The sequence below is a fragment of the Citrus clementina genome, unplaced genomic scaffold (genome assembly GCF_000493195.1).
Source record: "Citrus clementina cultivar Clemenules unplaced genomic scaffold, Citrus_clementina_v1.0 scaffold_3, whole genome shotgun sequence".
In the NCBI taxonomy this organism is placed as follows: Eukaryota; Viridiplantae; Streptophyta; class Magnoliopsida; order Sapindales; family Rutaceae; genus Citrus; species Citrus x clementina.
In genome coordinates, this window is record NW_006262339.1 from 29251365 (window position 1) to 29264475 (window position 13111).

Here is a 13111-nt window from a genome sequence, read left to right on the forward strand (position 1 = left end):
TGGGGATTTTTGCCATCCCTACATATGAGATGTTGTGCTCACATTTTAAATTTAATTGTTAAAGATGGGTTAGATGTGATAGCTGATGGGATTGAAAAGGTTAGAATCAGTGTTAATTACTGGACATCATCACCTAAAAGGATAGAGTTGTTTGAAGATACGGCTAACCGCCAATTGAAGTTGAATTGTTCTAAGAGTTTAGTGCTTAATTGTAAAACTAGGTGCAATTCAACATATTTGATACTTGAAGTTGCTTTGATTTATAAAGATGTTTTTACTCGTTTGAAACATCGTGATAACCAATATAAGCACTTGCCTATTGAAGTAGAGTGGGAGTTGGCAAGAGTAGTATGTGAGCATTCGAAACTCTTCTATACCATGACTGAGATGTTTTCTGTCACTATATAAATACCCAACAGCTAACTTATTTTTTCCAATAATTTGTGAAATTAGATTATCATTGAATGCTTGGCTTAATTCTTCATGTGATGTGATAAAAAAATATGGCGAAAAGTATGTTAGAAAAGTTTGGAAAATATTGGGATGAAATCCATGGTGTGATGGCTATTGTTGTTGTATTGGATCCTAGATTCAAAATGGTTCTAGTGGATTATTTCTTTCCTCAAATTTATGGTAGTGATGCATCAACTCATATTGATAGAATATGTACTCTCTGTTCTAACTTATATTTAGAATATATATATAAAATAAAAAAGAGTATGGTTGGAGTGAATTTGGCTGAAGGATTTGGTGAGTCTAGTATTGTTTGTAATTCTAGTTCTAGTTCGGTTGTGATGGGCATGTGGGATGTGAAAAAATGTAATGCATTCAAAAGCCAACATATTTGTAAACAAGTTAAGTCTGAGTTAGATACTTACTTGGAAGAAGATGATAAGACTACTCCAGACTTCGATATTTTAATGTGGTGGAAGGTGAATAGAAGTAGATATCCTATATTGTCTGAGATTGCTAGAGATTTGCTGGCTATTCTGGTCTCTACAGTTGCTTCTGAGTCTGCTTTTAGTGCGGGAGGTCGATTTTTAAGCCCACATCGTAGTAGGTTTCATCTGAGTATAGTAAAGGCCTTAATGTGTACTCAAAATTGGATATGGGCTCAATTAAAAGGTATCAAATTCAGCTCACTTCTGCACTTATTTGATTTTGATAGTAATTGTTTTCTTTATATTTTACAAGTTTTTTTTTTAAATTAGGTGAGATTCCTAAAGATAAGGTGATGAATGGGGAAGAAATAAATGGAGAACTGACTGATAATGATGATGAAGAGGAGACACAACCATGTTCTGAATAGTGTTTATTTTTCTTTTTTTTGATATGTGCTTGATGCTTATTGTGATGTTCAACTCAATTATGAATGATCATGGTCCTAAATAATACAATTATTTAGTTGTTTAATGCTTTGTTTTAATTTGCAGATTAATGATGATGATTTGGTTAGAGATTAATGATGCATTAGAAGATTGGAGATTAATGATGCGTTAGAAGAATGAACTTTTTGTATTTAATTTGAAATTAATTTGTAATTTTATATTATAATTTCTTTTTGTTAATTCATAGTTTTTATATTTGTTAAGTTTATTTTATTTTTTATTTGATATTGGAATCTAATACTGGTTTTAACTATTCTATATTATTTTATTATTATTTTTTATATAATAAAAATTAAATATCCATGGATATCCATATCTATATGGATAAAATTCATATTCATATCCAATATTAAATACTAGATATGGATATGGATATATCCATCATGGATAATTATGGATTTGTATTTGGATGGATATTATCCATCCATAATTGAATATTTATCATCCCTAGACATAGAGAAGACGGATAGCATTATAATATCACACGGAAGGCAGGTGATTACTTACGTAACCCTAGATAATCTTAATAGATATGATAATAAATCTAAACAAATGAGCAACACATGATTATTAAAGAAATCACATGCCAAAATGGCAAAGCGCTAACTAGGGGTGGGTGTTCGGATTGGGTTAACCCGATCCAAACCGAACCCGAAATTTATTTCGGGTTCGGTTCGGTTTGGGTTAACCTGTGCAACCTGAACGAATTTAAACTATCAACCCATTTGGGTTAAAATTCGGTTTGGGTTGAACCCGAACCGAATTTTAACCCGAACGGGTTGATTTATTTTTTTAAGTTTTGGCTTTTAAAATATATGTGTGTGTGTGTGTGTGTTAAACAAAAAAAAAATCTCTTTGACTAAATGTTTTATGTTTTATTAACTTTAAAATGACTTGTTGAAATGTTGGTAAGGTTGTTTGGATTTGAGATTTTTGGATTTTAAGTGATTTTTGGTAGAATTTGTATATTAAATTGTTCCAACCCGCTCTAACCCGAATTAACCCGAATTATCAACCCAATCTGATCCGAATTATCAACCCAAACCGAACTGAACCAAATTAAATTCGGTTCGGTTTGGTTCGGGTTTGCATTTTCAACCCGATTGGGTTCAATTCTCCAACCTGATCGGGTTGAAACCCAAATTGAAACCCGAACAACCCGAACCGAAATCCGATATGCCCACCCCTAGCGCTAACGATCTGAAATTTAAAAAAATAATAATGGTGAATATTTAGATCTAAAATTATATCCCTTGCCAATATCACACTCTTCGGTCCATAAACAATAACCATAAAGACTGAGAAAAGGACTTTTTCCTAATCTCCTTTCAAAACTTAAAAAAAACAAAAATCAAAAGCCTAATTCTAGATTCTACTTCAAACTCTTTGACTTGAGCATTGGATTGCCTTTTAGTACACTTGGACCTTGCTTTACATGTTGATGTATAACGCTTTACTCAAACTCTAAAATTAATTTAATTTCCGTTATTCAAGGATTTTAACACTTTTATGGTGCATTTACTAAATGGGAATCGAAATGGAATGGAATCGAAATGAGTTAGAATCAGAATGAGGAAATAAAATCAGAATAAGATGTTGACTTAAGCTGTAAGAATAGGAATCGGAATAAACTCGATTCCCATTGATGTGTTTACTTTGTTTTGGAATCGAAATGAGTTAGATTATATCAAATTATTAAAAAGTCCTTAATTAGCTATTATTATAATTATTATCTTATATTTTAATTATTGTGATTATTATTTTATATTTTAATTATTGTGATTATTATTATTCAAAAAATTGTTATGTTAATAATAAATATTATTAATAATGATTGTTAATAATAAATATTATTATTAACATTAATGTATTAGTTAATTAATAATTCTTTTTATCATTATAACAACAACAACAATAATTGTAATAACAATAAACCATTTCCAAAAAAAAATTCAAAATTGGAATCACAACCATAATCACAATCGCGAAGGTGAACAAACAGCAACCAAAACCCATGAAATAGATGGACAAGCAACAACTGGCGATGGTGATGAACATGAAACACAGCGAAAGTGGCAAAGCGATGACGAGTGATGATAGTGACTTGATGAAGAGAAGAGTTGAAGAGAGAGGAAAATAATGGCTTTGCTTTGGCTAGGACGGTTGTGAAAGTGTGAGGATGATGAAGATTCAATGAAAGAGAATAGTTGAAGAGAGGAAAAGAATGGCTTTGGTTTGGTGGCTGTGGCTGTGGAAGTATGAATTAGGGCATGGGCTGATTTTTTTTCCTATTATATTATAGAAATAATTAAAATAAAATAAAATAAGATATTCGGGTTCGGGTTTCAGATTTACAGATTTGTCCAAATCCAAACCCGAACTTGAATATGTCGGGATCAATAAAACTGAATTCGGATACCATATTTATTTTACTTCGATACACATTGAACCCAGCTCTAATTATCCAAGTTCATCCAGGTCCAGGTTAAATTACCATCCCTTGTATGAATGCATTCTTAGATGAGTAGCTTAAGTCAAACACAACATAGAAGCAATTTGTGGACCAATTTGAAAATGCATCGCGGTGTAAATTTGAAAAAGAATGGCAAGCATATGCCGAATATTTCAACAAAAAGGTTTCGTGAGTTACAAGATTTGAGATAGAGGAGTAAGTTCAAGAGTTGTACACTAATCTCAAGTTTCAAGAATTTCAATAGGAATTAACTTAGATTATGCATTATGACATACTTAATTCCGCGGGATCAATATATGACGTCAGTGAAGAATATGCAAAGGGTGTGAAAAGAAGTTTTGAGGTGATTTTTGAAGAATATGAGAATGAAGTTAGTTGTACCTATTCAAATTTTTAATTTTAAGTTTTGAAGTGAATTGATGTACCGAAGATTTATGTTTTAGCTGCACCAAGCTGGATTAATGACTATTGTTTTACTGTTAATTCTAATTTATTTGTGGTAACAATTTTTTTTTAATCAATGACTGCGGTTTTGATGTATTTCCATGTTGAATATTATAATACATTGAACGTGGTTTATACAAAACTTTACGGGTTCAAAAAGTGAAAATTATAGAGGACATTCTGTCAAATTTTCAGTAAGATCATGTTGAGTTTTAATAAGATCCTTAGTATAGTAATACTCATTTATTTCAGTTGAAAGAAAACCTCGTACACATTGTTCTCCTTTTTTTTTTTGAAAAGAAAGTAAACCTTTCATACCTTAGGAAACAACACAATTCATTACATTCTGCACTTCAGCTGGAAATGTATCAACCCAGACATCAGTGGAAGAATTCCTTAGAGCAAACTTTGCTAAGGCATGGGCATAAGCATTACAGGTTCTAGGGATAAAAGAAAATTGGACTTGCTGGAATTCCTTACTTTCCCTATGAATATCAGATAATATCCAGTGAATTTCTGTTCTACTGCCCTTAGTGTTGTTTAGAAGCTCTGCCACTTCTTTACAATCAGATTCTACTATCAAGCTAGATGAGAAACTTGTTTAGCCACCTGCAGACCCCAAAGGATTGCTTCTGCCTCTGCTAAGCTGACTCTCTCCCTGAACTGTGCTTGCTTGATTCCTACAGCTAGAATCTTTCCCTCTGCATCTCGGATAATTGCTCCCAGGCCTGTCTTCTGGTCTTTGCTATTCACGGCTGCATCAACATTAAGCTTCAGAACATTTTTTGGGGGAGGCTTCCATTTCTGCTGATCAACTCCTCTATTCTTAGTCACATGAATAGTTCCTGGCTTGCTCACTCTTTGGTAGGCCTTTAAAACTGATTCAGCTTTTGCTGCTAATATTCTTGAGTTAGATTTCTTTCCTTCGAAAATGAATTTATTTCTTGCTGACCATATCACCCAGCAGTAAACTACCATCAGCTCTGCCTCTGCTTTTAAAGATCTGGAACACATCTCTTGGATAGCATTGAAAAAATCTTGGTTGTGATCCTTTGAAAGTTGAGCTGTTAACGGAGCTAAATCCCAAGTCTTCCTTGCTGTTTTGCACTCTATCAGAGCATGGCTTACTGTTTCTACTTGCAGCTTGCATCTTTGACAGATCGGTTCTTGCAAGCTCTTTCTCTTCCATAGATTTTCAGCCGTTGGTAGGATATTTTTCAGGGCTCTCCACATAAATATTTTAACTTTCTCGGGTAAATCAAGCATCCAGGGGATTTTCCAGAGCCTAGAGCTGCTGTTTGAGCTTTCAGGCTCATTGGGAAAGTTTAGATTAAGAGCAAGCTGATACCCACTTTTAACCGAGTACTCCCTTTTTTTGTCAAAATGCCATAACACTTCATCTTCTTCTTTCCCACTGGGCAGCAGAATTTTAAGAATAGCTTCAATATATTCTTTCATAAAGTGTTGCTCTAGCTTGTCTACTCGCCACCTGTTTTCCGAATCGATTAATTCAGCTACTGTAGTCTCAGGGGGGAGAGTTTTTGGGGAAATTGGCTGGAAAGTGGCTGGTCTTGGGATCCAGTTGTCTTTGTAAGCAAGAACATTCTTCCCATCTCCTATTCTTCATCTCACCCCTTTTTTAATTACTTGACTTCCCCACAAGATGCTTCTCCAAATGAAGGAGGGATTAGATCCTACTTTTGCATTCCAGAATGTAGAGTTCTTGTAGTATCTGGCTTTCATTACCCTTGCCATTAAGGAGTTAGGATATCGAACTAATCTCCATCCTTGCTTGGCCACCAAAGCTTGGTTGAAACTAGAGAGTTCCCTGAACCCCAACCCTCCTCTATTTTTTGCTTTGCTTATGCTGCCCCACCGAGCCCAGTGAATTCCATGCTTGTCCTTCTTGGCACCCCACAAGAATCTTACAATTTCTTTTTGGATGTCTTCACATAAGCCTTTGGGAAGCTTGAAAACACTCATGGCGTAAGCTGGAACTGCCTGAGCTACTGCTTTGATGAGTATTTCTTTTCCTCCACTTGAAAAAAGCTTGTGATGCCAACTCAAGATCTTGCTGGTCACTTTAAGCTTAACCTCCTTAAAAAAACTCATCTTATTCCTGCCTAACATGGGAGGTAAGCCTAAGTACTTCTCATATTTGGGCACCACCTTCAGCTGAAAAATACTTTTTATTGCTGACATTTGCTCGCTTGTAACCTTGCCGTTGAAAAACATAGAGGATTTTTCGAAGTTAAAAATCTGCCCCGAAGCCTTTGCATAACAGTCAAAAATCCCTTTTAAGTGCTTGCAATCTGCTACAGATGCTTTGCTGAAGACTAAGCTATCATCGGCAAAGAGCAAGTGAGTTATTGTGATGTCTTGTGCCAATTTCAGGCCTCTGATTTTCTGCTCCCTTTCAGCTTGATGCAGCAAATTTGAGAAAGCTTCTGCACACAAAATAAAAAGATATGGGGATAGGGGGCATCCTTGCCTAAGCCCCTTTTTCGGCTTTATTAAGCCCACTGGATTCCCATTAATAAGAACAGAGAAACAAGCCGTGGTAATGCAGCTCATGATCAAGCTTATCCATTTGGCTGAGAAACCCAAATTTGACATGGTTTGTTCCAGAAAATCCCATTCAACTCTATCATAAGCTTTGCTTATGTCAAGCTTTAAAGCCACCAAGCCATTCCTATGACCCTTACTATGTCTAATCTTATGAAGGCATTTATAACCAATAATAACATTGTCCATAATAAGCCTATTGGGGATGAATGCACTCTGATTTGGTGAGATAATATGGTTAAGTATCGACTTTAGCCTATTTGCTATTGCCTTAGCTACAATTCTATACACCACATTACATAGACTAATGGGTCTAAATTCCATTACTTTCCTAGGCTTCTTAACCTTGGGGATAAGAGCAATAAAAGTATGATTTAGAGAGTCTAAGGTACCTTGCTCATTTAGAATGTGCAAACATGTTTTTGTCAAACCTTTGCCAAATATTTGCCAATGCTTTTGGAAGAAAGCAGCAGGCAGTCTGGCCCCGGGGCTTTTGTCGGGCACATTTCGGAGAGAGCCCTTGTGATATCTTCCGGAGTGAAAGGCTCCTCTAAGTGGGTATTCATTTCTTGGGAAACTTTTGGCAGCAAGCCTTTGAGAGCTTCTGAAATCTGAGTCTGACTTGGTTTGGAGGAAGTGAATAGCTGCTGGAAATACCCACAAAATTCCCCTTAAATTCCTTCTGGATCATTAACCCAATTCCCTCGATCATCTTCAACCCCCCAAATCTTGTTCTTCCTTCTCCTAGCGGATGCTTTGGAGTGAAAGAACTTTGTATTTTTGTCCCCTTCTTTTAGCCAATCTGCACGCGATCTCTGCTTCTAATAGACTTTTTCATCGATCAGCATGTTACTAATTTGGTCTTCAAGCTTCCTGATTTCTTCCTCATCTATCGCTTGCGGAGGCTTCTATTTTGCCATTTTCAGCCGATCTATCAACTCGTTCTGCTTCTTTTTTCTACCTTCAAATTCCTCCTTGCTCTAAATTTTGAGGTGAGCTAAAGACCTTTTCGCAACCCTCTGAAAATTCTGCACTGGACTTTCCCAGCTTCTTCCACCAAAGCTTTCCCACTCACTCCTTACGATGTTGCTGCAGGCTTCATACGAACTCCACATATCTTTGTAATGGTCACGGGGAAGGAATTTTTCTTGTAGTTTAGCTTATTGCAACAATCTTTTACTTCAAACATAATTGGGCAATGGTCCGAAACCCAATTCACTAAGCTTATGGCTGGGAGATTTTGAAAGGTGCTGCTCCAATCTTTGCTGTAAAACACTCTATCGAGCCTTTCCTCTATAAAGTTAACCCCATATCCCCTATTGGACCACGTGTATTTGTTCCCCTTAAAACCCATATCCATCAAATTACAAGCTCGAATGGACTCTCTAAACTCTAACATCATGTTACTGCTACGATCATTTCCCCCCAGCTTCTCATGAGAATAGAGAATTTCATTAAAATCACCTAAGCAACACCAGGTATAGGAGTAGAGCTCTGCTAACCTTTTCAGCAATGCCCATGTGTGATGTTTCTGACTTGCCTCAGCATGGCCGTAGATCCCAGTGCATCTTCATATCTTGCCACTTTGGTTTTGCACAATGGCATCTATATGGTAAGAGCTATAAGATTTTATCGTGACATCAATATCCGAGCTCCAAAATAAAGCTAGTTCACCTCCCATACCGTTTCTATCAACTACAAATTGATTATCAAAATTAAAACTTCCACATGTCGCATCAACCTGCCTAGTCGTCATCTTTGTTTCACAGCAAAAGAAAATTTGGGGCTGGTGCAGGTGGAGAACTTTCTTTATTGCTAGCTGCGTTCGAGGCGTCCCCAGACCTCAAACGTTCCAGCTTAAGACTCTCATGGCTGCTGGCAGGGCTGGCTACCAGCTCCCGCCAATATATTTTCCCCCATTGCAGCTTCATCTTCCCTTTCAACTTGTTCTTCATCAACTAACTTCAGCTGTCGATTTATTGGAGAGGAACTGAACTGATTTCGGTTACTGAATTGTGTAAGAGGACTTAACAATCGTTTTTTCTTATTTTCGGGGCTGGGCCTCAAGATTTCGGTGCTAGGCCTTTTTAAGCTTTTTGGTTCACTGCTGCCCCCTTTTTCCATTTTTTGAACTCTCGCTCGAAGCTTCCATTTCCTTGGTTTAGGCTTCAGCTGCAGTTTTTTCGGCCCATTGTCCATTTTCTCCTCATCCGTTTTGGCATGGTCTTTGTTTGGGATTTTTTCATTTGCCTTCGCAATTTCAGTTTCCCCCACATTTTACTTCCCACCCTTTCATTTTCATTCCTGGTGCAGCCGTCTTTGTCAACTGACATGCTCTGCAGCTGATTTGTTTCTTCGCTTCTACTCTTCCCACTTGGTTGCAGGCTTTCCATCACCTCAGCACGCTGCATTAATGGATTATCCCCAATTGCTGGCTCATGGGTTTTACTCATCGGTCCATCTCTATCTCCCATTTCGATGCCTGTTTTGTTTGTGAGTGACCCGTTTGCACTTATTGGATCGTGTTGAAACTGGAAAGATTTTTGTGTATTGGCTTCTTCATCTCCTGTTTTCTTCTAAAATTGTTCCCAATTTCTTCTCTCCCTGTTTCGGTTCAGCTTCACCCTTTCTGCTTGTGAGATGGCTCTCATCCAAGCTCCATATGGCAGCTCCTCTTTAGGTTGTCCTTTATATTTGAGGCACTCTCTAAATTGATGACCGATATGGGCACAACAGAAACAGAAGTCTGGTAATTTTTCATATAGAACTGGCATTGGTATCTTTTCCCCCTCTTGTTGCAAATACACTACCTTTTTTAAAGGTTGTGTTATGTTGACGGATATTCTGACCCTAGCAAATTGACCTAGGCGTTCTCCTGCTTCGTCTGCTTCAATATCTTCTACTATGCCTATCCTTTCCCCCAGCATTTTTATGGTCTCTCTTACCATGCACATTATTGGGATATTATGAATTTGGACCCAAAAGGATGTGTGTGTGAAGGATTGTTTTTTTATATCTCCTATGCCACTTGGTTTAGCCAGTACCAAGAGAGCCCTATCAAAGTGCCAAGGGCCTCCCTTTAGAATTCTTCTCCTTTCTACTTCATTGGCAAATTTGAATAGAAGCACATTGTCCCCCCATGCTCTCAATTTTTACTTCTCTAACTGTCCTCCATGCCTGTTGCATTGTGGTCTTCAAACCCTCCCTGTTTACTCCTCTAGTCAGCTTGATCTTTCCAATCAAACAATTTGCAGCGATTTTTTCCCCCGTAGCCTTCATTCTTTCCATCAGCTTTACTGTGTCCTCCTCTTCTTCTTTTAAAACAATTGCTTGGCATTTTCTAATTAATTCCTCTGTATCCATTATTTCCTACGGGTAGCAACTTTTGCAGCAAGATCCCACCCCCTTGACGGACTTGAAAAAATGAGATCTTATAGAACTATTATCGGGCAACTTTTAAGGCAACAAAGAAGATTGATTGAGAAAAGGTTATGTAAAAGACAGTGGATGAAACCCGAATGAAGGGATAGAAACACCCAACTTGTGAGTGGCCAAAATTCAAGCCATAATGGCTTCAAAAGACTTTCATTCTTGTACTCTTTTCAGATAAAAAAGTACTGTAGAAGAAAGATATAGTCGGCTTTCTTTCGTACGCATTGTTCTCCTTGCAACAAGACAAAATGCCTTCATTTATATTAACTATGTAATGTAATTATTATTCCCAAAACACATAATACAATGCTAAAAATAACAAAAATATTACAATCATTCTTAACTTCATTGTTTTTCACACCCGCATTAGCATTCACCGTTTGCCATTTAGGCAAAGAATCGTTGTTGGTGGGTAATTTGGTGAGGGCCAAATGATATGTTGCCACGTGGAAACTCATTTGGTTCATAAACAAAAGGTTTAAATATCCACCAAGCCATTCTGAAATGTCTTAAGCACCAATGAAATAATGCAAAAGTAAGCTAAAAATATGAAGGGACCGGTAGCAGTTACCATACCTCATCAGTAGGGGTGGGCATTTGGTTTGGTTCAGTCTGAACCGAATCGAACTGAACTTAATCGAACCGTATTATGGTAACTTAGTTCAGTTTGGTTTGGAGTAAAAAACCAAATGGTTCAGAAATTCTGAACCATTTGGTTTTTTATTTGGTTTGGTTCAAAACCGAACCAAATGGTTTAAGAAAAAATTAAAATTAAAATTAAAAAATAATTTAGAATTTTTTTTTTAATTTTCTATTTGTTAGTTAATACATGATATTATATTGTCATAGCATACGCTTTATTTTATTGTTGAACTTTATTATTTTAATTTATTATTTATAGATTTTATTATATTTGTTATTATTTATAGATTTCTAGATTGTTTTTAGAATTTATTATGTTAATTTACTATTGTTAGATTTTATTATGTTGTTTATTGTTTGCTAATTTATAGACTCAAGATTATTGTTGTATTAATAGTGTATTATTATATTTGTTTTTTATTGAATAATGAATATATAGGATAAAATCAAACGGAACCGAACCAAACCGAACCAAACCAAATTAATTTAGTTCAGTTCTATAATTTAGTTCACATTTAGTTTATAAATTCATGAACCATTTGATTTCAGTTTAGTTCGGTTCTAAGACTGAACCAAACCAAATTAAATAATGCCCACCCCTACTCATCAGAGACCCTCCCTCGAGTTGTTTGTAGCGGGGACCATACTAGAAGGCCATGAGCGTCTAATGAAGTCTCACCAACAAGAAAAGAGAAATGTCCTCGCTGGTCTAACTCAATAATAGGCCCATAAGACAACCTAATTGCCATGAGAAGTTAAAAGAGATAGGATGGTGACTTTGTTTGAAGTGGGGACCACGTGGAACAACATGTGTGTACCTGTCATCGATATTAATTTATCCACCATTAAATTCATCTACTATTGAATTGTATGGAATTAATATTTTAAAATTTACGTCAAAATTTTAAATAAAATATTCAAATTAAAATAATGGTGAAATAATGTTGTTTGCAGACGATATGCTAAGTATGAGACCAAAGTTTAATTCTTGTCAAAGTGACTTTTTGTTTTTTTATTCTAAATTGATAGCTTAAATTGGCTATTCCCAGATCATGGCCCATGGCCCGAGTGTCGGTGCTGTGGGTCGAGTTGACTGCCTTTCATTAGGATGGGCACGACACATGTGGGCCGTGACACAGCCCTTTGGATATCTTTACTCTAAAACATGCCATTAATAAGGGTCGAAAGGCACCAAAAGAGATTTATGATTCCAAACTTCATTTACATACTAAAGAGTTAAAGAGCTAGGACAATTGACACCCCTTAGTTAATCTCATAAAACCATATAATATTACAAATCTCATTTAAATACAAATAGAATTAACACCGCTTATATTTTTTCTCTCTTCAAGATATTTTACTTGCACAAAATGAATTTTCTTTTTGTATTATAAATCCAATCCAAATTTAAAAAGTAATTATCAAATCCAAAACAAACTTACTGTAAAAAACATAGCAGCAAGATTACGATACAACACTATGGAAGAACAAAATAAATAAAATTTTATCTCACTGCAAATAATTTTTTAAGGATTCTCAAACTAATTGTTGCACCCAAAGTTTATAGGCATAATAAAATTGTATCACACTTTTAAAATATTCATTATTTTCTCAGCGTAAGATTTTTCTTAATTTTTCTTTTATCTTTACTTTTTTTGGTTTAGAAACTAAACAATAAAAAAAATTTGAACAGAAAAATACAAATTTTAAGACTGGGAGAGTGAAAAAGTTATTGGATGTTGAAAGATTTATAAATGAGAATAGAATATAATTTTAAAAAAGAGGTTTCAAAAAGGTTTTGGAGGATACCCAATAGTCCGACTCGCATGCTAAATTATAAAATGCTTAATTCACATCTGGGTCTGCCCCACTTGGATAAAAACTGGATCTGTTTTATTAACAGGATTCGTCCTTAGAATCAAATTGCCATTCGTATCCAAAAGGGGAAAAAATATAAATATATATCAAATTGCTATTGTTGCTCGAATCCACTTCTTTGACTCGTACCCAACTCCCGTTTCTGCCGAGGCTATTCTAATCGTCGTTGCTGATGGGCTTCTAAATTAATCCAGTAAAACTTCACTCTCCATGATTGTGTGCGTAAACCAATGATTGTTACAAGATTACAATTAAATAAACTTGGGACGACAATCTAATTGTAGTTGTT

General features: G+C 35.7%; 1 protein-coding gene across 1 annotated transcript; it reads right to left on the reverse strand.

Annotated features, from left to right (window-relative positions):
- Positions 1-4884: 4884 nt before the first annotated feature.
- LOC112099827 lies at positions 4885-8626 on the reverse strand. Its single transcript, XM_024187315.1, has 3 exons — positions 8554-8626; positions 5966-7517; positions 4885-5794 (listed from the first exon to the last, which is right to left on the reverse strand). The coding sequence occupies exons 1-3, from the start codon at positions 8624-8626 to the stop codon at positions 4885-4887; spliced, it is 2535 nt and encodes an 844-aa protein (XP_024043083.1).
- Between the last annotated feature and the right edge of the window lie 4485 nt (positions 8627-13111).

Coding starts and splice junctions, on each gene's coding strand:
- LOC112099827 (XM_024187315.1), bottom strand. CDS start 8,626: ATGACGACTAGGCAGGTTGATGCGACATGTGGAAGTTTTAATTTTGAT. Junction 7,518..8,553: donor ATTTGTAGTTGATAGAAACG/GTATGGGAGGTG, acceptor GGGTATTTCCAG/CAGCTATTCACTTCCTCCAA. Junction 5,795..5,965: donor TTCATTTGGAGAAGCATCTT/GTGGGGAAGTCA, acceptor TTCGGAAAACAG/GTGGCGAGTAGACAAGCTAG.